Source organism: Callithrix jacchus, chromosome 15 (genome assembly GCF_049354715.1).
Source record: "Callithrix jacchus isolate 240 chromosome 15, calJac240_pri, whole genome shotgun sequence".
Classification (NCBI taxonomy): Eukaryota; Metazoa; Chordata; class Mammalia; order Primates; family Cebidae; genus Callithrix; species Callithrix jacchus.
This window is the reverse complement of record NC_133516.1, coordinates 102,781,098-102,806,043: the sequence shown is the minus strand read 5'-3', so window position 1 is coordinate 102,806,043 and position 24,946 is coordinate 102,781,098. Positions and strand designations below refer to the sequence as shown.

At 41.4% G+C, this 24,946-nt stretch overlaps 2 protein-coding genes across 2 annotated transcripts in view; one reads left to right on the top strand and one right to left on the bottom strand.

Moving 5' to 3' along the window:
* CD96 (CD96 molecule) overlaps positions 1 to 24,946 on the bottom strand; it is a 90,778-nt gene that overhangs the window by 52,554 nt on the left and 13,278 nt on the right. The window contains 3 exon segments of the mRNA XM_078352416.1: positions 12,704 to 12,759; positions 17,329 to 17,521; positions 18,988 to 19,035. Of these exon segments, the coding sequence (XP_078208542.1) occupies positions 12,704 to 12,759; positions 17,329 to 17,521; positions 18,988 to 19,035 (297 nt within the window).
* Positions 4,159 to 5,074, top strand: ZBED2 (zinc finger BED-type containing 2). Its single transcript, XM_078352333.1, has one exon. The coding sequence runs from the start codon at positions 4,292 to 4,294 to the stop codon at positions 4,946 to 4,948; it is 657 nt and encodes a 218-aa protein (XP_078208459.1). The 5' UTR covers positions 4,159 to 4,291; the 3' UTR covers positions 4,949 to 5,074.

Below are 24,946 nucleotides of genomic sequence, written 5' to 3'. Positions count from 1 at the left end.
AGCTGTAGAAGAAGTAAGAAATAAAGAACAGGGGAAGGAAATTTAAAAAGAAATGGGATCGAGAAGAAATGCAAAGATGGGGAATAGAGTGCTCTAGGGAAAATTCATCATGAAAATAGAAGAGAACATAGACATAGAAGTGATTCCAGGTTTTAAATAATTTGTAAGGGTTCAGTTTTTACACAACTTTATCATCCGCTAAGAATTTAAAAATCACATTCTCTGTTCAGCTGTTAATGCTGGGATCCATATTTAGTTTTATAAGCTTTTCCCTGATTTTAGTTTTGTTTTGGGTTTTTTGGCTCATGAATTTTATTTCTTGTTTGTCGATAAGAAATGTAAGAGTGGAATGTTAATAAATTTCAGTTTAGTTCTGTAATGTCAAGAATTTAAGAATTAAAAAATGGATTGGTTAAAAAAAAAGATGATGGCTGATCGCTAACAACTTGGGATTGTAGCTCCCAGTGAAAGCTCAGAGAATGAGAGGACGCCACACTTTCAGACTAATTTTTGTTGCTCACGGACCAGGAGATTCCCAGAGGTCGCCAGCGTGACTCTTGTGGCTGGGGTGGCAATTTTGCCGGCACATTGGCGCGGCGGTTCTTGGTGCAGAATAAATGGGACCCTTTTGACCAACGTTTGGAGCTCAGGGAAGGCAGAGTCACCTATTCAGCTGATTGAAGGACAGACTCAAGAAGGAAGCCAGACTGGAGATTCCCCGGCAGAAAAGCACCATCAATCTTAGCGCCGCTGTTTTAGCTGGCGCAGTGGGTTGCTCAGATTCCGGCGCTGGGAATCAATAAATTGGACGTCCACTCAGAAACCTAATTAGAAAGGCGGTAATTACAAAGATGACAGATGGATAAATTTATAATGAAGGGAAGAAACCAGCCTAAAAAGGCTGAGAATACCCAAAATCAGAACCCCTCTCCCTCTACAGGGGATTACAGTTCCTTGTTAGCATCAGAACAAGGCCTGATGGAGAAGGACTGTGTTCCATTCAGAAGGTGGATGATAAGAAACTTCTGGGAGTTAAAAGAACTTGTTCTAACCCAATCCAAAGAAACTAAGAACTTTGAAAAAAGGTTTGACAAAATGCTGAAAAGAATAGACAATATAGAGAGGAATATAAGTGAATTAACAGAGTTGAAAAACACACCACGAAAACTTCACGAAATATGCACAAGTTTTAACAGCCGAATTGATCATGCAGAAAAAAGGAAATCAGAGGTTGAAGACCTACTTAATGAAATAAAACGAGAAGACAAGAATAGAGAAAAAAAGGATAAAAAGGAATGAGCAAAGTCTCCAAGAAATATGGGACTATGTGAAAAGACCTAATTTACGTTTGATAGGTGTACCTGAATATGACGGAGAGAATGAATCCAAGCTGGAAAATACTCTTCAGGATATTATTTAGGAAAACTTTCCCAATCTAGCAAAGCAGGACAATATTCAACTCCAGGCAATACAGAGAACACCACAAAGATATTCCTCAAGAAGAGCAACCCCAAGGCACATAATCGTTAGATTCACCAGGGTTGAAATGAAGGAGATAATACTAAGGGCAGCCAGAGAGAAAGGTCAGGTTACCCATAAAGGGAAGCCTATCAGACTCACAACAGATCTCTCAGCAGAAACCCTACAAGCCAGAAGAGAGTGGGGGCCAATATTCAACATCCTTAAAGAAAAGAACTTTCAACCCAGAATTTCATATCCAGCCAAACTAAGCTTCACAAGTGAAGGAAAAATAAAATCTTTTATGAACAAGCAAGTACTCAGAGATTTCATTACCACCAGGCCTGCCTTACAAGGCTTCTGAAAGAAGCGTTACACATAGAAAGGAACAATCAGTATTAGCCTTTCCAAAAATATACCAAAAAGTAAAGAGCATCAACATAATGAAGAATTTACATCAACTAATGGGCAAAACAGCCAGCTAACATCAAATGGCAGTAATCCTAAATTTAAATCGACTAATCCCCCAATCAAAAGATACAGCCAAACCCATCAGTATGCTGCATCCAGACCCATCTCATATGCAAGGATACACAAAGACTCAAAACAAAGGGATGGAGAAAGATTTACCAACCAAATGGAGAGCAAAAATAAATAAATAAATAAAAAGCAGGAGTTGCAATTCTCACCTCTGATAAAATAGACTTTAAAGCAACAAAGATATAATGGTAAAAGGATCAATGCAACAAAAAGAGCTAACGATCCTAAATATATACGCACCCAATACAGGAACACACAGATACATAAGACCTATAAAGAGACTTAGCCTCCCTAGACTCCCACACAAGAATAGTGGAAGACTTCAACATCAATATTAGATCAACAAGACAGAAAATTAACAAGGATACCCAGGACTTGAACTCAGATCCGGAACAAGTAAACTTAATGAACATTTATAGAGCTCTCCACTTTAAATACACAGAATATACACTCTTATCAGTACCACATCACACCTACTCACAGGTTTAAATGAAATATTGGTTGGCCATTATTAAGCACAATTATTGGCATAAAAGAGGTTTTCAAAACCCATTTTTAGAATAAAACAACACTCCCATTCTCTCTCCCTTTCTCTTCCTAAAAAAAAAAAAAAAAAGACGCAATGGAGGAGAGGGTCCAAGAGGTACAGAGGAAGGTCTCCTTCCTCTCGAGCTTGTGGTCCATTAAGACCTTCAGATCTTATTCAAGGACATAAAAAAAAATTAGAAGAGAACATGACTGTCTGAATGAGGGAAGGATAGAGTACATTTTCTTAGATCCTGAGGTCAATTTTAATGAGTTAACTTGTTTTCGTTTTGTGGCCACAGACCAGTTATTTATTTTCCATTCATTTCCCATTCTTCCCCCTTTAAATCTCTTTCTTTATTTGAGAGGCTAGATAATCTAGTCATCAGAAAAGAGAACGAAGTCGTAGGTGCTTGACTTCCTGTTTTGCTGCATGACATATGCCAGGAACATCCTTTTCTTGCTTGTGGAGGGGGTGGAGAAAAGGTTTGCATCTGTGTCTAAGTGTTGCAGAAAAACCTGACAGGCACAGACACACCTACTTGGAAACAATGCTTCCCTAGAAGTGGGAGGAAACCAGAACTGGAGGTGCCCTCCTTTTCTGGGTAGGAGTCAGCTAATAGCCACCTGAGGTGTGCAGGAGTTCATTCACTCTGCACAAGAAAGATCAGAGAAGTCCAGAGCCTTGCCTGCTTGTAAGTACCCACTTGTGGCTAGGGGGAAGTTTCCTAACTGTTTAGGATTGCAAAGTTTGATTATGTAATACTCTCATTCATTTAAGAAATGACTCAAGAAAGGAGAGAGGTCAGCCTTTTAAAAAATGCAATATGATTTTCCATTTACGTATTTATCTTTAAAATGAGATAAAGAACAAAACATCTGCAGTAACGTGCTTCAGGAAGGTCTTACTGGTGTTGGCTTTGCAGGTGATCCTGCTGGAGAAGGTGGAGTATGGTGAGCTGCTTGCTAAGGACAGCCAGGCAACACCATGTCTGTGAAGAGGTGCTCCACCTTCTCCCCTGAGCATTCCTGCTCCTTCTGCTGAAAGAGCTGAGCTTGCTGTTTGGATTTCTTAGACTTCTGGCCCCCGAGAGACGCCTCTAAGGACAAGCTGACCTTGAATTGGGAACTTTCTTATCCAGATCCTCATAGGCTTTGTCTACTCTGGATTGCTCATTGCAACAATTCTTAGGAAGCAAGATTGTCTTCTGTATCAGCATCTGCCTGTGTTGGCTTTTAGCTACTCTGAATGAGACCCAGTGAGGGCCCAGCCCCGTTGGTCCTGAAAACCCGGAACCCTGAGGCTGTTTCTCCTGTCTCCAAAACGCATTTATAGAAAATAAGAGGCATAGAAACAGTGAAAACAACCAAAAGGAGAAACAAGAAAACCTAAAATGTTCAATATTTAAAAATACCTGTTGTGGTTGATGCAGAGAACACTGAGTTCGTCAGAGAACTTTTTAATTTTTGGCCAGAGAATTCCTTTGCTACAGGAACTGATGTGTTTTGTCTTCCTGGCCTAGTCAAGGGAGGATAAGGAAGTATCTTGGGCATGGAAGGAATGCACTCAGGCCGTGGTGCTTGTATCTGACTCAGTCCTGACTCTCCAGTGAAGCAGAAAGAAAGAAACATCACACCACCCAGGTGTGGCCAGACTTTGGCCATGACTGAGAATCCCCAAGCGTTACTGTAGTCTCTTCCCAAATATACATTTAATCTTGCGGTTCAAATAAACTTTGGCTCACATCTACACTGTAGAAGAAAAGACATGATGAGGCGGGAAGAGGAGGAAGAGGAGGGAACCATGATGAAGGCAAAAGGAGACTTAGAGATGAAGGAAGAGGAAGAGATTAGTGAGACAGGAGAAGTGGTTGGCCCTTTTGTGAGTGCTATGCCCACTCCAGTGCCCCACAACAAGGGCACCCGGTTTTCTGAGGCATGGGAGTATTTCCACCTGGCTCCTGCTCGTGCTGGGCACCATCCCAACCAATATGCCACCTGCCGCCTGTGTGGCAGGCAGGTGAGCCGGGGCCCTGGGGTCAACGTGGGCACCACAGCCCTGTGGAAGCATCTGAAAAGCATGCACAGAGAGGAGCTGGAGAAGAGTGGCCATGGTCAGGCTGGGCAGCGCCCGGATCCAAGGCCCCACAGGCCCCAGCTCCTCACAGGCATTGAAGGTGCCTGGGGCAGGCTCCTGGAGCAGGTGGGTGCCATGGCTTTGTGGGCCAGCCAAAGGGAAAAGGAGGTGCTTAGGAGAGAAAGGGCAGTAGAGTGGAGGGAGAGGGCTGTGGAAAGAAGGGAGCGAGCCCTGGAGGAGGTGGAAAGGGCCATCCTGGAGATGAAGTGGAAGGTGAGGGCTGAGAAGGAGGCATGCCAGCAGGATGAAGAGCCACCTGCAGCAGTACATCCCTTCCCTTTTGTTTAAATTGGGCTTGGAGCATCAATTCTGCACACATTGGCTGTAGAGTTCTAGAAAGAGCCATTTTAGTTTCAACTCAAATGTAAAGCAAAGTAGTTTAGTGACATTTTGCTTTTATGTGAAATAATGCACAGTCCGAATTAATCTGAGCAGGTCTGAATTCACCAAATGCTTATCTACAGGCTTCCTAGAGCTGTGCTAACCCTTTGCCGAAACTCTAAAATGTACCTGCTGAAGATAAAGGCTTTTACCAAAATAAAACTCTGAGTTGTTTCAGGGCAGAATATACCAGGCAGTCAGCATTGTTTAACAAAATAATCAGATTTTTGCCTAGCACTCAGTTTTGGTGGAGCTGAAGATTTTGATGGGCTGAGGCTGGTTAGGTAGCTGGAATGTGCCTATGTGACCAGCTCACTTGCAGATATCCTGCCAGAAGCACAGCTTAATCCTCCTTGGACTGAGGTCATAACACATATCCTGGTGGTGCTTCCAGACCACCAGTGTGAATACAAAACTTGTTCTGTGTGACCCAGCAAGTAGAAGGACGATTGTGAGCCTGAGATCTTTGGACCCTTCCAATGCATATCTTTCTCCTGTTTCTGCTGTGATGTGCCGTCTTGCTCATATTAAACGTGTTTCATCAGTGTAATCTGTCTGAGTCCTGTGAGTCTTTTCAACAATCTAATGCTTAAACTAATTAATGTGTAATTAGCACAGAGAAAATAAAAAACCTTTCAGCTCATTGGGTTCAGACATTCAGTATAGGGTATATAAAAACTTATTCATAAATTCTTAAAATATAATCTAATTCATATTAAGGCTTGTCAAAGGAAAAGAAGTTAGTGAGGAAGAGCTGAAAGAAACTCAGAATGATAAGGCAGAGCTATAGAAGAAGTAAGAAATAAAGAACAGAGGAAGGAAATTTAGAAAGAACTGGGAGAGAGAAGAAATGCAAAGATGGGGAAGAGAGTGCTCTAGGGAAAATTCATCATGAAAATAGAAGAGCACATGACTGACTGAATGAGGGAAGGATGGAGTACATTTTCTTAGATCCTGAGGTCAATTTTAATGAGTTAACTTGGTTTTGTTTTGTGGCCACAGACCAGTTATTTATTTGAACAGTAGTTTTAGATTTTACTCATACCTCTGAAATGCTGACTGCATGTCAATCCACTGTTCTTGGATTTTTTTGAACTGTTTAACTGTTGAGAGATGCTTGGAGAAAAGAGATCCTAACAGTCTGTAGGGAGAGGATAGTTTCCTGGGCTGCTGAGAGTATGCCTAAAACATTAATTTAGAATAGAATGAAATCAAACTGGAAACTGCTCTGGCCTTTGCACTGGAGCTGACATTTGACATTTGTTATGGAAGATACATTCCTCTAGAAACCAAACACACACATTAAAAAAACCAAAAAACAAAAAACAAACCGGAGTTGGGAATGGGGATGGAGTGGCGAAAGAGCTCGGGAAGACAGGAATAGATAAAGAAGCATCCCGTTGTCGCATAGATAGCCCAGGTGCTTTGTGGGCACCAACCTCTCTGAAAGCAGAGGGTGTCCTTGTGTAAACAATGGTGTCTTGCCTCCTTTGGTCCTGGCCTATGTGGTTCACTCATATTCCTCCTAGACTTGCTAGGCAGCCCTAACTGCCAGAACTGTCTTCCCTAAGAGCTGTTTGTGGAACCAGCTAAAGTCCAAACACCAGGCTTGTGAAATACCCAGGCTACACTGAAGGCCTGTAATGTTCTTTCTTTAAATGTAGAGATCTACTCTAGATTAGGAAAGATTCCCTTGTCATATGGTCTCCTCACAGAGGGGTGGTACCGTTTTAGAACCTTCTCTATCTGTGGTGCAAGCGACGATGCCTGGACATTTGGACTCAGAACCTTATTGTGTTGCCAAAGATGCTAGGAAAAACAGGAGCCATAATACCTAATCATTTAAAACACAAAAACCAAAACACATATGTTTGGAGTGGGGCTTAAGACGATTGAGGAAACCGCAGGGTTCAAGCTTCGTAAAACCCAAACCAAATAAACACAATTAACCAAATTCCACACACAGCTGCTGGAGCTCTGCTGATGCCAGTCGGTGTGGTTTTTAGATTCTGGGTCTGTTTTGCATTGTTGTTATTATTGTAGCTCCTCTTCCTTCGTGGGCCTCTTAACTTTAAGCTGTTTTTGTTTCCCACATTTCATGGTAGGTAGTTTTCTTGAGATTTTTTTTTCCCCTGAATTTCTTTCAAACATAACAAAGGTAGCGAGTGATACAGACAAGACCCCTGGAGATGACGGGGCTAAAGAATAAAGCACAAGCATAAGAGAGACACGTGCGGCTTGTGGAAAGCGTGAACTGTTGAGCACATGCTGGGTTTCCTATGCATCCCTCTTGTGCCTTCTTATGCTGCATCATCAGCTGTGAGTTGAGGGGCTCTTCGGCTTGACATCTTTTGCTCTAATACAAAAACGTGCCAAATGGAAGGGCCCTGAAATTTACCTTAAAGACTCTTCTCGTTGTAGTGCAGGAGTGAAGCTGTGTGCCATGCTGGAGCCCTGGCAAAATCTCGGCTTTGGGAATGCACAAGACACAACATTCACAGGTGGGAGACCCTCCGTAGACATCTATGGCATGTCCACACCTGAGGGGCATCCTACTTTTGGGTCTTTTGTATTTTACAGGAATACTAACATTAGCCATAAATGTTGTGAGTTTAGTAACACTGACAGACACAGCTCAAAACTGACCAAGTCCCTGAAGTATTTCCACACTGCAGGCAGCTAGTGTAGTGAATAGGTAGCATGTGCATGTTGACTTCAAGAATTTCTAAGGAATGAAGGAAGGGTAGGAAATTGCCAAGACCAAACACTTTTGGTTGCTCGTTCAACTTGTGGTTGAACTTGAAACACTACCAAACACTTGTGGTAGGTATTTTGCATACATTCTCTCGTATGATCCTTATTTCACCCTTGTCAGGTTGGAGCCATTGCCCTCATTTACTGTTGAGGAAGTTAAGGAACTGAGTTCCTAGGGGCCAGAGTTAATAAGCACTGGAAGAGAATTCAAACCTAGTTCTATCAGATTCCCCAGTCTGAATTCTGGGTTTAAAACAATTATTCCACAGTGTCTGCTAGAATCAGTCACACAGCCGATTTGTGAACATAAGAGAGTGGGTAAAGGATAGATAGTGGTTAGGGAAGAAATATTCCTGAAATGTCTGCTATGTGACATGTACTCCATTAGTGCATGAATTTAATCTTCCTGAGAACCCTGTGAGGTATTTGTTGTTATCCCAGTTTTAGAAATGAGTTAGCTGAGGCTCGTGGGGGTTAACTAGTTGATGAATGTATGTAACCAGCTAAGTAGTTGAATTAGGACTTGACGCTTGTGCTCTCTGAAGCTGAAGCATGATATCCTTCCATCATAACAACACTCTTCTGCCTGGATACAGGCACACTAACTATGCATCCCAGCTCTGCCCCTTGTCAGTGACTCAGTTAGTTGTTGAGACTTCTCAGGCCCATTCTGTAAATGACAGATGCCCTATCTACTTCAGAGGTTCTTGGGGAGCACCACAAGATAAAAGTATATGAAAGGATTTTGAAGAGTTAATAAATTATTAAAGATGCAGCAGGGATTGTAAGAATATTAGAGCAAGGAATTGCTAATGTTTGGCAAGATCTGAAAAGTTTCATAGACAAGTCATGTCCTGTAGCTGGTTGTGTGGGATTGGAGAAAGATTATTCACTAATTCTCTAGGGAGTAGAATTCTCTGGTTTTTTTAGTCAGCAGTGAAGCAAGCAAGGGCAAAGAAGAGAAAATTTTATGGTGCATTAGGCAAAGTTTCTCTTTTTTTTATTTTAATTTTTTTTTAACTGGGATTCTTGGATCCAGTGTACGGTTCTATATCCGGATTGAGCCCATATTACCTGTAAACAGTGGCACCAGGAATCTATTAGAGATCCTTACAAAAATCAAAAACACCTATGAAAAGCTGTATAATTAGATTATTTTTGAAATGTAAACTATTGAAGTTCACTAATAAACTTAGAAATTAAGTTATGACACAACAAAAATGATTAAATCTTTTGCTGTATAATCAGGATTATAATAATCAGCAGTGATGTAGTTTGACTGTGTCCCCACCCAAATCTCATCTTGAATTCTCACGTGTTGTGGGAGGGACACAGTGGGAGAAGTTGAATCATGGGGGCAGGTCTTCCCCATGCTGTTCTTGTGAGAGTAAGTCTCATGACATCTGATGGTTATTATAAGGGGGAATTTTTCTGCACATTCCCTTTTTGCCTGCTGTCATCCATGTAAGATGTGGTATATACCACCTTGCCTTCCACCATGGTTGTGAGGATTCCCCAGCCACATGGACCTGTAAGTCCAATTAAGCCCTTTTTCCTGTATAAATTACCTAGTCTTGGACATGTCTTTATCAGTAGCATAAAAATGAACTAATATAGTAAATTGGTATCAGGAGAGTGGGGTGTAGCTGAGAAAATACCCAAAAATGTGGATGCGACTTTGGAACTTGGTAATGGGGAGAGGTTAGAACAGTTTGGAGGGCTCAGAGGAAGACAGCAAAATATGGGAATATTAGGAACTTCCTAGAGACTTGTTGAATGGCCTTAACAAAAATGCTGATAGTAATAAACAATAAGGTCGAGTGAGGTGGTCTTAGATAGAACTTATTAGGAACTGGAGCAAAGGTGACTTGTTATGTTTTGGCAAGGAGACTGGTGGCATTTTACCACTACCCTAGAGATCTGTGGAACTTTGAACTTGAGAGAGATAATTTAGGATATCTGGCAGAAAAAAATTTCTAAGCAGGAAAGTACTCAGGAGGTAACTTGGGTGCTGTTAAAGACATTCAGTTTCAAAAGAGAAACAGAGAATAAAAATTTGGAAAATTTGCAGCCTGACAAAGTGATAGAAAAGAAAATCCCATTTTCTGAGGAGAATTCAAGCTGGTTGCAGAAATTTGCATAAGTAATGATAGGCTGAATGTTAATCACCAAGTCAATGGCGAAAACATTTCCAGGGCATGTCAGAGACTTTGCAGGAGCTTCTCCATCTCAGGCCCAGAGATTTAAGAGGAAAAATGGTTTTGTGGATAGTGCCCAGGGTTCCCATGCTGTGTGCAGTGTAGGGATTTGGTGCCCTGCATCGCAGCCACTCCAGTCATGACTAAAAAGGGCCAAGGTGCAGCTTGGGCTGTTGCTTGATAGGGTGGAAGCCTCAAGCCTTGGCAGCTTCCACCGTGGTGTTGAGCCTCCTGGTGCACAGCAGTGAAGAATTGAGGTTTGGGCACCTCTGCCTACATTTTAGAAGATTTATGCAAACACCTGAATGCTCAGGCAAAAGTTTGCTGCAGGGGTGGGGCCCTCATGGAGGACCTCTGCTAGGGCAGTACAAAAGGGAGATGTGGGGTTGGAGTCCCTACCAGGCCACTGCCCAGTTTAGCTGTGAGAAGGCCACCATCCTTCAGACTCCAGAATGGTAGACCCAACGACAGCTTTCATGTGTGCCTGGAACAGCTGCAGATACTCATCACCAGCCTATGACAGCAGCCAGAAGGGAGGCTGTATCCTGCAAAAGTCACAGGGCCAGGGCTTGTGTCCCTAATGGGACACCACCTAGTGGAGATGTTAGAAGAGGACCACCATCTTTCAGGCCACAGAATGGTAGATCCACCGACAGCTTGCACCATGTGCCTGGAAAAGCTGCAGATGCTCAATGCCAGCCTGTGAAAACAGCCAGAAGGGAGCTATACCCTGCAAAGCCATAGGGGCAGAGCTGCCCAAGACCATGGGAACCCACATCTTGCATCTGCGTGACCTGGATGGGAGCCATGAAGTCAAAGGAGATCATTTTGGGACTTTAAGATTTGACTGCCCTACTGAATTTCGGACTTGCACAGGGCCTGTAGCCTCTTTGTTTTGGCCAATATCTTCCATTTGGAAAGGCTGTATTTATCCAATACCTGTTCCTCCATTGTATCTAGGAAGTAACTAAGCTTTTGACTTTTTTAAAGGTTCATAGACTGAAGGGACTTGCCTTGTCTCAGATGAGACTTTGGACTGTGGACTTTTGATTTAATGCTGAAATGAATTAAGACTTTGAGGGACTGTTGTGAAGGAATAATTGGTTTTTAAATGTGAGGACATGAGATTTGGGAGGGTCCAGGGGTGGACTGATATGGTTTGGCTGTGTCACCACCCAAACCTCATTTCGAATTCCCATGTGTTGTGGGAGGAACCTGGTGGGAGGTAATTGAATCGTGGGGGCAGGTCTTTCTTGTGCTGTTCTTGTGTTAGTAAATCTCATGGAATCTGATGGGGAAGTTTTCCTGCACATTATCTTTTTGCCTGCTGCCATCCATGTAAGATGTGAAGTGTTCCTCCTTGCCTTCTGCCATGATCACGCGGCTTTCCCAGCTATGTGATACCGTAAGTCCAATTAAACCTCTTTTCCTGCATAAATTACCCAGTCTTGGGCATGTCTTTATTAGCAGCATGCAAATGGACTAATACAAGCAGTTATCTAAGAGACGAATATATGAAACTGGCAGAAGACACAAATACTTGGAGGATATATATATACACACGTGCATATATATATGTGTGTATATATATATATATACACACACACAAACACACATACACATGACTATATATGGAGTCATGCAAAACCATCTCAATGAATCTAAGCTATGATTTGTATGCAACTATCAAATTAAGTGACTGGTATTTGGTGAGACCAGAGATTGTAAGTTATTTAATGTTATTGATGTGAGAAGAAACTAGAATATGAGTATAATTTTCTCTCATCACATGTAATAGAAAATGTTAGAGAATTAATGAGAATAGTTTTATATAGGGTTTTGAAAAGCTTGGTTGAAGTCACAAAACCACCAGAAAGTTGATTAACACAGATGATAGTAATAACAAGAAAAACAAGAACAATAACGTCTATTAAACAATATATGGCACACATTGTTCTTAGATTTTTTCATATGTTAGTTAATTTTTTAAAAACAGCACACACACAAAAAATAAAAACAGCAACAAGGTAAAGATACTGTTATTATTCACTTCATATATATGGAGAAACTGTATGCAAAGGCATGAGGTAATTTGCCCAAGATCACAGCCCACAAGAGGAAGAGTGAGCAATTGAGTCCAGATCCTAGTGACTAGAGGCTGGTAACTACTACCCAGAAGAAGTTAAGTCAGAGGTCCCTGTTCATCTTTCTTTTTTCTCCTGCCCTTCCTCTTTACCACCAGAGACATAGCCAGGGTTCTGCAGGAGTACAGGAGGGCACATTTCCCCATGGCATTTTGAAATAAAAACAATGGAAAAATGGGTAAAGGAAATGGATTAGAACAAATTAAGCATCAGCTGAGCAAAAACCTCATTCTTACACCAGGATTCACACAGCTTTCTGCCCTACCTTGTCCTCACTATCCACATCAATTTTTATTAAAGAGAAGTTTAAACAATTACAACTATTTTTTTTCTGAGAAATTTAAGGACTAAAAGTGCAGATCAAACATTCTGAGAGCCCTTAGTCTAAAAGTAAAAATACCCATTCACTTTCTAGAAACAACTCAGCTTCCCTTCATCCCTATTAGCAGTTAATTGGTCAAGGGCCAAGGAGTAAAGTCCTTTGAGAGAACATTCCTGGCAACTATGCAACCCGACACACCTTGCACTTAATGCTATAGATTTTCAAAGGCTTTAATGTGACTAACCTCTACCAAGACATCCATGGAGTTATTTTCCACAATCACAGGGATTTCTGGTTTAGCTTAAAGGCAAATAAAACATAGTTAGTGACACTGAATGCCATCCTACCTGGCTACGTTTGTGTGTGTGTGTGTGTGTGTGTGTGTGTGTGTGTGTCTATGAGAAGTCATCTTCATTCCTCAAATAGTAATATTTATTAAACACCCACTGTGTGTCTGGCAGTATGCTAGATACCGAGGAAACAACAGTGAACAAGTAATATTCACTGTCCTTAAGAAATTTATAGTTTCATTGGAATACAGATAAACAAACTAAATGTTATAATAAACTGATGTAAGTATAATGATTGAGGACATGTAGGATTTGAAGAGAGCTTTTAAATAAATTTTCTAACCTAACCTTGGAAGATAGGAGGAGGCTTTTGGAAGATGTGATATGGTTATCAGTGATAAGTAAAGTAAAACTGGGAATGTGGAAGACTGGTGGGGCAAGTGGAGGATGGGTTGTTGGGAGGGAGAGAAAAGAGGAACATTCTACATGTCCAAAGGCTTATGATATGGTTTGGCTGTGTCCCCCACCCAAATCTCAACTTGAATTATATCTCCCAGAATTCCCACGTGTTGTGGGAGGGACCTGGGAAAGGTGGGGCTCATTTTTCCCATACTATTCTTGTGACAGTGAATAAGTTTCATGAGATCTCATGGGTTTATCAGGGGTTTCTGCTTTTGCTTCTCCTCATTTTTCTCTTGCCACTGCCATGTAAGAAGTGCCTTTCACCTCCCACCATGATTCTGAGGCCTCCCTAGATGTGTGAAAATAAGTCCAATGAAACCTCTTTTTCTTCCCAGTCTTGGGTTATGTCTTTATTAACAGCATGAAAACAGACTAATACAGTAAACTGGTACCAGTACAGAGGGGCATTTCTGAAAAGATACCCGAAAATGTGAAAGCAACTTTGGAACTGGGTAACATTCAGAGGTGTGAACAATTTGGAGGGCTCAGGAGAAGAAAATGCTGGAAAGTTTGGAACCGTCTAGAGATTAGTTGAATGGCTTTGACAAAAATGCTGATAGTGATATGAACAATAAGGTCCAGGCTGAGGTGGTCTCAGATGGAGATGAGGAACTTGTTGGGAACTGGAGCAAAGATGACTCTTGTTATATTTTAGCAAAGAGACTGGGTAGGATTTTGCCCCTGCCCTAGAGATTTGTAAAACTTTGAACTTAAGAGAGATGATTTAGGGTATCTGGCAGAAGACACTTCTAAGCAACAAAGCATTCAAGAGGTGTCTTGGGTGCTGTTAAAGGCATTCAGTTTTATAAGGAAAGCAGAGCATAAAAGTTTGGAAATTTTGCAGACTATATGATAGAAAAGAAAAACTGACTCTCTGAGAAGAAATTCAAGCTTGCAGCAGAAAATTGCATGAGTAGCAAGGACCCTAATGTTAATTCCCAAGACCATGGAGAAAATGTCTCCTGGCCACGTCGGAGACTTTCACAGCAGCCCTGCCCATCACAGGCCAGAGGGCCAGGAGGAAAAAGTGATTTTGTGGGCCAGACCCAGGGTCCCCATGCTATGTGCAGCCCACAGACTTGGTGCCCTATGTCTCAGGTGCTCCAGCCATGGCTGAAAGGGGCCACAGTACAGCTTGGGCTGTTGCTTCAGAGGGTGGAAGCCCCAAACCTTGGCAGCTTCCACGTGGTCTTAAGCCTGTGGGTGTACAGAAGTCAAAAATAGAGGTTTGGGAACCTCTGCCTAGATTTCAGAAGATGTATGGAAATGTCTGAATGCCCAGTCAAAAGTCTGCTGCAGAGGCAGAGCCCTCATGAAGAACCCCTGCTGGCACAGATTGGACTGCCCTGCTGGGTTCTGGGCTTGCATGGGGCCTTTGTTTTGGACAATTTCTCCCATTTGGAATGGTTGTATTTACCCAATACTTGTACCCCCATTGTATCTAGGAAGTAACAAGCTTGCTTTTGATTTTACATAGGCAGAAGGGACTTACCTTGTCTCAGATGGGACTTTGGACTTGGACTTTGGGTTAATGCTGAAATGGGTTGAGACTTTCGGGGACTGTTGGGATGGTATGATTGGTTTTGAAATGTGAGGACGTGAGATTTGGGAGGGGCCGGGGTGAAATGATATGGTTTGGCTGTGTCCCCACCCAAATCTGAACTTGAATTGTATCTCTCAGAATTCCTATATGTTGTGGAAGGGACCTCGTGGGAGATAATTGAATCATGGGGACTGGTCTTTCCCATGCTATTTTCATAACAGTGAATCAGTCTCATGAGATCTGATGGGTTTATCAGGCATTTCTGCTTTTGCTTTTCCTCATTTTTCTGTTGCTGCTGCCATGTAAGATGTGTATTTCTCCTCCTGCCATGTAAGATGTGCATTTCTCCTCCTGCCATGATTCTGAGGCCTCCCCAGCCACATGGAACTGTAAGTCCAATTAAACCTCTTTTTCTTCCCAGTCTTGGTATGTCTTTATCAGCCACATGAGAATGGATTAAGTAGCTTAGAAATAAAGTCTCACTGTGAAGGCCCCTGAAGTGGAGCAGAGAAATATTTGACTCTTGTTTGGTTGCTTGGCACTAGGAAAAATCAGGAAATATTTCAGTGATTTTGTTGTTTTACTGGATTTTAAATGCCTCGAAGCCAGTATTTTATCCATGTCTTCTTCTCCAGCACTTAACAATGCCCAGCACCAACTAGACATTAAGGACATCATGTTGAACACAGGGGCTTCTAGTAAATGATTGAGCATAGCAGAACAGCCTCCTGTGACTCGGTGGTAAAAATGCTAAACCTGTAGTCATGGACGCTGGCACTGCCTGCTACAGCCACTTGGCATTCATCTGTGCACACTGAAGACCTGTTTCTGGGGTAACTATGACACTTTGCATCACGATTTATTGAGATTATGGGAGCACACTTGGTGCACAGGTAGTAAAACCTGGGAGTCCCAGAGAGTTCATAGTGATAACAGAAGAACCCAGTTTTCTTGCCCTGCATGTGGAATAACTCTGATGTGTGTCCTATGCTGTCTTCCAGTGAAATTGAGCTCTAAGTCTATCATGGTAACTGACATACTAGTGTACATTTTATTACGTTCCTTCCCTTTCCTGACTCACTTTCTCCTTTTCTATTGTTTTCCAGGATGGCCTTTCAAACAAATTAACTCAAATCCTTATCTCAATGTTTTACTTAAGGGGAACCCAAAACCAGCGGGGAGGGGTTTTGTGTTTTCTTCAAAATACTAAATTGTATGACTGCCAATAATAAGGCAATACAATTCTAAGTAAAAACCATTTTTTTTTGCATGCTAGTCCTTTAGAGAATTGATGAACAATCTAGCAGCTTGTGTCCGTAGGTTTGTGAAGTTATTTTCTCTTTATCTTATTTTCAGAAATAATTAATTGCCTGTCTGCCTCACTGCTTTTCCGTTTGCTTTCCTTTAAAATGGACTTTATAAAAAATACAGATCTTTGTCACGAAAAAAAGGAAAAAACATCCAAAGCCAGGGGCTTCTGTTTATTAACAATGTTTATTAATTAGTGGTACTTCCTTGTACCACTGGGGAAAATGGAATTTTAACCTTTCCTCCTTAAATTTGCACCCGCATGGACTCTGCGTTTTGAGTGAGGCCACAGTGGATTTCACAGCTCGGCTCCACTCTCCTGAGAATGCAGGTTCCGAAGGCCATTCCTGAAGGCTCCTTTGCTGGAAGGGCTGACCTGAATGGTCTCCCCGCAGCTGGCCTTGGCAGGGGAGGAACTTTTGCAGTTTCCCTGGGGCTCTATTTATCACTTTCCTCTTCTCACTGCCCTTGCTCCACCTTGCTCAAGCAAGCAGCTAAGACAATTAGACAACTCTGGCAGTTAGAATTAAAGAGATTTCCAGCATTCCGAGAAACAGTAAAGTTGGAAATAAGACAGAGGTCACCAGGATATTGATCTGTCTGCTATGGTTTGAATGTCCACTCCAAAACTTATATTGAAACTTAATCCCCAGTATGGCAATATTGAGAGCTGGGGCATTTGAGAGGTTATTGAATCATGAGGTCTCTGCCCTTATGAATAAGATTAGTCCATTCATGGAATAATGGGTTGTTGGATTCATGAATTATGATGGGAGGGAGATTCATGACCTTGTAAGAAGAGGAAGAGAGGCATGAAGTAGCACATTAGCATACTCTGCCCTTTTGCCATGCAATACCCTGTGCCACCTTTGCGTTCTTCAGAGAGTCCCCATCAGCAAGAAAGCTCTCACCAGATGCCTCCCCTCGACCTTGGACTTAGCCTCCACAACTGTTTGTAATAAGTTCCTTTTCTTTATAAATTACGCAGTTTCAGGTATTCTGTTGTAAGCAACAGAAAACTGACAAACACAGAAAATTATTGCTTTCTGTACAATTTTATTCTGTTAGTGGAATCATCATTCTTTAGCATCCTACCCTTGTCTCCTCCTCATCCCCAAAGAGCATGACAAGTATCCAGGGAAACAGACTCCAGCATTGTTACCCTTGGGTGGCTGCTCTACAGCATAAAAGAGTGCTTCCTCCTCAGGGAAGAGCGTGGTGGGAGACAGGAGGAGGTCAGGAAGTCCGTAGTAAAAAAGGCCTTACCAAAAACCTTGACAGTGGTGGAGCTCCTCAAGATTTTGTCAGCACTGACTCTGATGCGGCAAGAGATCTTCTGCCCGTCATCAAAGATTCGGACTGGAGAGAGGTGGAGTCTGTGGTCTGTACCAAGCTTGACTCTATCTTTAAATAATGTGGAATTGCTGATGAGAAGTGTTTCCTGAGTTCTATTATGTTCCTGGTGAGAAAAAATTGTTACTGGTTATTGAGCCCTGAACTGTGCCAGCTCTAGACTAGGCATTTCACAAGCATTGATTCATTTATTTTTGGTAAAACAGGAAGAATGAAGGATTGAAATTAAGAGATATTCAGTATATTACTAGAGAAGGTATCATATACTTGACTTTCAGTTAAAAACTATTGTGACCCTATCCTAACCAACGGAAACGTTCTGCTCTTCTGAAGAGAACTTCTCCTTCATAATCTTCTATAAACGGTATATCTGGAGTAGGATTTCGGGGCTGGAATGGGGGGCACTAATGGCAGATTTTAATTTTCACTTAAGACGTTCTAACACCTCACTCCTAAGTGTGCTGAGAAGACTGTATCAGTGTGAAGATTTTATAAAATCTTCATTTAAACTGAATGATTACAGCTACCCCTGAAGTCCTTTAGAAAATGGCTCTTTTCAGCTCCTCCCCAAGACTAGGATAATGTAAAGTGGGGTTCTTAAAGTCATGCAAGTGAAATGCTGGCACCGACAGTGAGCACCTCCTTCAGTTTTGTTCTCTGGGCACCTCCTTGCCTCCTTAACCACAGGCTCGTTCTGGTCCTAACCCTATTCCTGTTCTTCTGTGTTTTTATTAGCTTCAAAGCAGATGCATGAAGAGTAGGCTGAAAATGTTAATCTGAATTTTGGATATTTGAGGTACTTGGTTCTTCTATCTTATATCGTTTCTTTGGTCTGTGATGAAAAGCCCTATTATTCTCTCCAGGCCTGGAGTTTCCTTGGACAAACTCTCTGGCGTGTCACAGTGTTGGTTGATGTCAGTAAATGGGCTCACTGGGGCCCAGTGAGGAGGGGATTCTTGAGGAGCCTAAGGGAAGAGGATGGGTTAGGTCTTCATTGTAATTCAATATCCTCAGTTGAGCTGCTTTTAAAACACTGATGCACAAGCTTCTCTTCTAGAGATTCTAAATCAGTCTGTCTAGGATAAGGCCATGGCTGGAGCAAGTGCTTTTAAGGTCCTCAGGGTATCCAGGGCTGACATCTACTGGCCTAACTCTAAACAGCAGATGAATCCTTCTGCACAGGCATCAGGGGAAATGGAGGGAATTAAGATGGAGAAGGGCAAACAGAAATGCATTCAGTGGGCGGAAATGTTACAAAATAACGATGAGGTCTATGAATTGGAATCTCTGGTTTTAAAAATGAGACAGATCAGGCTACAAGAAATGGAAACCTCATGAGTGAATGAATTCAAGAATGGGCAGAAACAGAGGAACCACTCAGGCAGACTTCTTAATTAGTTTAGTTACATAGATAATTCCAGAATATACTTAGGAGAAACTCTTATGTAAGCCATGATTCTTCAGCTGAATCCGGCTAGAATTCGTGTCAGTCTTACATACAGACAGTATTGTGTTATTGCCTGCAAATAATCACACTCTGCTGAAGTATTTCTCCTGAAGCAGTGTACATACCTTTATGCCCTTATAAAGAAGGACTCAAGAGTCTGTGCTGCTGTTTTCCTGATGAAGAAGAGCATGAGAAAAAGGGAGAAAGACTGTGTTACAGAGACAGGATCCTCCAAAGGAGCTCTCAGTACTGGGTGGGCACAGAAGAAGAAAGTGGAGAGCATGTCACTCAGCCACTGGCTGCTCTGGGGGTCCGTGTTTAAGAAGGCAGGTGCAGATCTGTTGGCACAGGTGTGTTTGGCAGCCTCTCGCTTTTTTGTATGTGTGGGGATTTTAGAGTTGAAAATGCTGTTTGGTCATTTAGTATATGATGCCATTCGGAACAGTTTTATCCACTGTCACTTTGTTGTGGGATAAAACGCAGTTACATGCTGAAGGTGGAGACTGGTGAGAAAAAAATGCATTTTTCTTTATTATGTACCACACTGTGACTGGGTGGTTTAGTTCATAGAGAAAAAATACAAAACCTTCCAACTTATCCAAAGTTCCTGGGCAGTTAACTTTTGCAGAAAGAAGGGTTTATTCTTTCATCGGGAAAGATGGGATTCAGTTGCAAAGAGTGCCCTGTAACCTAAAAGATAAGGAGATCCTGAGAGATTCCAAAGTCGTCAGTTACAAAGGGGGCTGTAGCAAGAACTTACATATGAATGGCTGCCTTCACAGAGCAAATGGGAGGAGATGTGAAAAAATCAGCACAGGCAAACAACAAAATGCCTAGGGCTGCGAGGGAGAAATCATGCTCCTGTTAGCGGTGACCCTATTAAAATTGTAGATTCTTATTAGTCGTAGTTTAAATTTATTTAGCACCTAATATATTCTAAGAATTCTGCAAAGTCCTTTCACGTCGGATCTTATTTGTTTCTTGCAACTATGTAGAATAAATCGAGCTTAAAAACTCTCAAAGATCACCAAGGTAAGAGGTATTTAAGTCATAGCCTCAAAAAGCGAGTATGCCCAGAACCAGGGACAAATCAGTCTCACAGACAACGTGTGCTGATGAGAACCAAACTATGAAATAATGACAAATAAAATGCCTTTCTGAAGTATCTAGAATGAGAAATTTAATAGAAATTTTAGAAAGCTAGAACCTTTCATATGAGTTGTAGATTACAGGGGTATGGGCAATTTGCTGACATATTAACCCAGTTTTGGCAATAGGTGTTTAGAGCACACCTCGACTCCTGTTTGATAATAATGCTCTTAGCTAACCCAGTCTTCAAGGTACAGGCTGGTAGAGGCAAGAACCTGCATGTGAGACCCTTATTTCTGCCAGTTTCTTCTTTTCCTGTTCTTCAAAGAAAAAAATTGCCCACTTAAAAAAATATTAATAAGTATTTTCTAAAACTTGATGGATTCACACCTTGGTAGACTCCCATTTTAATGGGAAACAACATATATGAGCTACTCTAGTCCTGACACTTAACAGATGTTCAATAATATAAGCTTATTCCAACTTATGATCGACCTGCTGTCTCATGAGTATTCACTATGTGCCTGGCTAAATTCAGGAATTATGAAGATCATTGCTGTGGTTTGAATGTTTTTGTCCCTTCCAAAATTCATATTGAAACTTTTTTTTTTTTTTTGAGACAGAGTTTTGCTCTTTTTACCCAGGCTGGAGTGCAATGGTGCAATCTTGGCTCACTGCAACCTCCGCCTCCTGGGTTCAGGCAATTCTCCTGCCTCAGCCTCCTGAGTAGCTGGGACTACAGGCACGTGCCACCATGCCCAGCTAATTTTTTGTATTTTTAGTAGAGACGGGGTTTCACCATGTTGAGCAGGATGGTCTCGATCTCTTGACTTCGTGATACACCTGCCTCGGCCTCCTAAAGTGCTGGGATCATAGGCGTGAGCCACCGCGCCCGGCCTCATATTGAAACTTAATTCCCAATGGCACAGTGTTGGGAGGTGAAGCCTAATGGGAAATCAAAGGTCTCTGCCTTCACAAATGGATTCATGCCACCATACAAGGTACTTGTAGTAGTGAGTTCTTTCTTTTCTGCTCTTCTGCCATGTGAGGACACAATTATTTTGTCCTCTCTGGATAACACAGCATTCAAGTGCCTTCTTGGAAGCACAGAGACCAGGCTCTAGCCTGCTAGCACCTTGATTTTGGACTTCCCAGCCTCCAGAACTGTGAGAGAATAAATTTCTCAGTTAGACATTCTGTTATACCTAGCAGCACAAAAGAGATTAAGGCAGTTATAAAGTCATGAATAGCTCAATCTGTTCTCTCGCCATGGTCAACCCTTATACATTAGCCCTTGGGGGATGCAATGGCCACGAAGCCCAGGAAGAACAGGCTGATTGGAGAATACTGTTTCTTGAACAATACGTAGCAAGGTCTCAAAACACACAAGCAACAGTCTGCCTTTATTTATAGATTTGATATTTCGTTCATCATGTACTTTCCCAAATTTTGATTTTTAAAAATAAAATTATCTCGATTACTAATTGTTTTGTGCTCCCTTAAATTTTGCTCCCAAGGTTCAGGGCCTTACTTCCTCACTCTCATGGCAGCCCTTAGGTTGCATAGGTAATAAGTAGTGGAAATCCAGGTCTTCAAAACAGCAGTTTCCTCCAAAGTCCTACTGTTAATGGCTTTGCTACATACAGTCTCCCAAAAGTAGTAGAAGAAACAGTCCTTGCCTTTCCTACATACAATCTACTAAAGGGCTGTATTTGGTGACTCATGCCTATAATCCCAGCACTTTGGGAGGCCAACGATGGTGGATCGCCTGAGCCCAGGAGTTCGAGGCCAACCTGGGCAACATGGTGAAACCCTGTCGTTACTAAAAATACAAAAAAATTCGCCAGACGTGGTGTCACATGCCTGTGGTCCCAGTTACTTGGGAAGCTGAGGTGGGAGGATCACTTGAGCCTGAGGAGGTCAAGGCTGCAGTGAGCCAAGATTGTGTCACTGCACTCCAGCCTGGGCAACAGAGTGGGACCCTGCCTCAAAATAAAATCTAAAAAAAATAGATTTTTAAATCTAATTTTAAATTAGATTTTTTTGTACTAAAAAATCTACTTAAGGAGAATAACACACACACACACACACACACACACACACACACACACACACAAACAAATATGAAAATCGGGAGCCATAGAAGAGAAACAAATGCATATATAAATTATGTATAGGAGCTTAATAAAATAATTAGCATGCTAAGGGCTGGAAGGGACATATTGAATCATTAAACTGCTGTTGTATGTCCCTTAAAGACTTGACAAATCCTAAAATATGTCATTGAGACTTTTTTTGTTTTTGTACTAGAATTAAAATTTTCAGTTTAGAAGAGGAACCTTTGCACTACAAGTTGAGTATCCCTTATCTGAAGCTCTTGGTACCAGAAGTGTTTCAGGCTTCAGATTGTTTTGGATTTTGGAATATTTACATTATGCCAGTTGCACATCTTAAATGTGAAAATTTGAAATCCGAAATTATCCATTGAACATTGATTTTGAGCATCATGTGTGCGCTAAAAACGTTTCAGATTTGGAGCATTTTGAATTTCACGTTTTCAGATTTGGGATGCTCAACCTCCTTGATTTCGTGATGGTATTTCATCTCTGAGCTCCTTGAAAGCAGCTCCACGTGAGAGCTGCACTGACCACAGCGTGCGGCAGGGGCTGACTGTACAGAGCTCATTCGATAACTGCTGTGAACTGTATTGATGGCTACTCCTTTTTTCTCCAAACTGTTTCCTTTCTTCACATTTCCTCCATTTATTCTCCATCCAGTCAGGACTGTCAAGGCGAGCTGCTTGCAGAGCTCCCCAGGTCCATGTTCTAGAGCACCAGAACACTATTTTTCTAATCGTTGTCACTATCAACTTTTGTAGTTTGCCTAGCAACTAAACTAATTTTTTTATTAAAGGCAATTAGAATCAGCGGCCATCAGGTAAGAGGTTACAGTTTTGTTTTCTGAATAGTGAGGCATCCATAAGCATAACGAACACTGTCTGTAGTACCATTTTACCTTTTAACATAAGTAGCACAAATATTAAAGAAGAGCATATTGAAGATGCATTTGTTGATGAAAATTTTAAGATGTATGAGCATCTACAGTTACATGATTTTGTTGCTAACATTGAATTGTTTGAATTGGAAATATTCTTGTCCTTCTCTTCATAATTATAAAGAGAAAAATCATGAATTTCTTTATTTTCACTGACTTTGGGAACAAATATTCCCTCTTTTGCCTTTTCCCATCCGCACTACCAATTTGTACTTAGAGGTCCCAGGGTCTTGGTGTAGTACACATCTGTCTTTTGCCAGCCAACTATTTAATTATCCAGCTCAAATATAACCTTTTTAAGAGGCTTCCCAGTTACATGTAGTCAGAATTGAATGATTTTCCCCATGCTGCCATTTTTTACATTTTTATTAAAGGTGTATATCATGGTAGGAAATACGTCCAATATAGTTTTGTATCCCTGAAGGACTTAGTGCTCAAAACAGATTCACATATGTTTATTGGACTGAAGTGAAATTTATATTGTGGGAAATAAGGATGATAGTTTCCTATGAAAACAGAATATTAGAGTATATTTAGAAACTTCCAGAATAAGCCTGAAGAATTTTCCTGATAAGTATATGCTTATATCCCAATGCATAAAATGGGAAAAATATCACTTATCTTTTAGCTTCCAACTGCATCTTGTCTAAACACACATTTGTAGGATTTCTTATATATTACCCCTCCATTCACATAGATTATTAGTTTCCATTAAAGGGTGAACCCTTTGTGTTTACTTATTTACCCCCCATGCTGGATGAATGTTAGCTACGCCGTCCATTTGCACCTGCTGCCCGTCCACTTCAATGTATTCCCAGTTCTGCAATGTAACTTCTTCCCACAATGCAGAGTCTGTCCAATTAACACATTTAGCACTCTTAGCATGATTGCAGGCACATGTAGCAAAGGAGTTTGTTTTATGAGACAGAATTCCATTAATAACCTATCCCATGAGGGTCATAATTGAATTAACTTTTATAAAATTTCATGTACAGAAATTTTATTTTTCAGTGACCTAGATAATTTTAGTTTGTAAACTGTTTCCAGGACTTCATGAATCACTCAGGGTAGAAGGCCTTTGAAGCTTCCCAGAGTTACTGAGCTCAGTATAGCAAGTTTCTGCTCTCCTCAGCTCATCTTCATCCTTTCCATTTTTTGATCTCTTTCTAAAGAGATTATATAATGTTTGTGAGAACAGTTGGCTTATCATTGTGATTATTATCGTTAGTTTAAGAAGAGATTAAAGACCAATAATATAGATTGGCTGGAATATTTGTGTCCTTTGCAGGCACGTAACAATTGTGACACTAAGAGTTGTAGTTTATTCCCTAATATAAGTGTTGCCAGTGGCACCAGCTTGGGTTTTTGACTTTACTGCACAAAAGAATTTGAGAGCAAGTTCAAAGTGAAAGGAGGTAAGAGAGCTTTCTGCAAAGCAAAAGTACACTCACAGCTGATCACAGCAGGCTACTCAAAGGTGAGACAGTGCTGACTGATACTAGGGAAGCTCCCTTTATGAGAGTCTCAGATGATTATTCATGAAGGGCTGGGGCTGGGAAGGCATGATGCTATGAAGCATGTTCTGGGTGGTCCTCTGGATGTGCATGTGCTATTGTTGTACATGCCAGTAGATAACATGGCATGTCTCATTAGCATCTGAAATCTCTACTCATGGGTGCGTTTTTTACTATTATAATAAGCACAGATCAGTCCAAAGACACCGATCTTGGGTTTCTGCACTTGCATGAATTTAGGGATTTCTCCTTTCTGCTCCTTTACCTCTTGCTGTAGGGTGCTCTCACCACCGGCCACTGTCAGGCAGTTTGTTCTCCTTTAAGGGAAACTATAACCACCCTATGTAACCCACTTCATAAGGACACAAGATGCTTTAATGGACTGGCTGAATCCCACAGCCATCAACAGTGTAGGACATAGATGTAA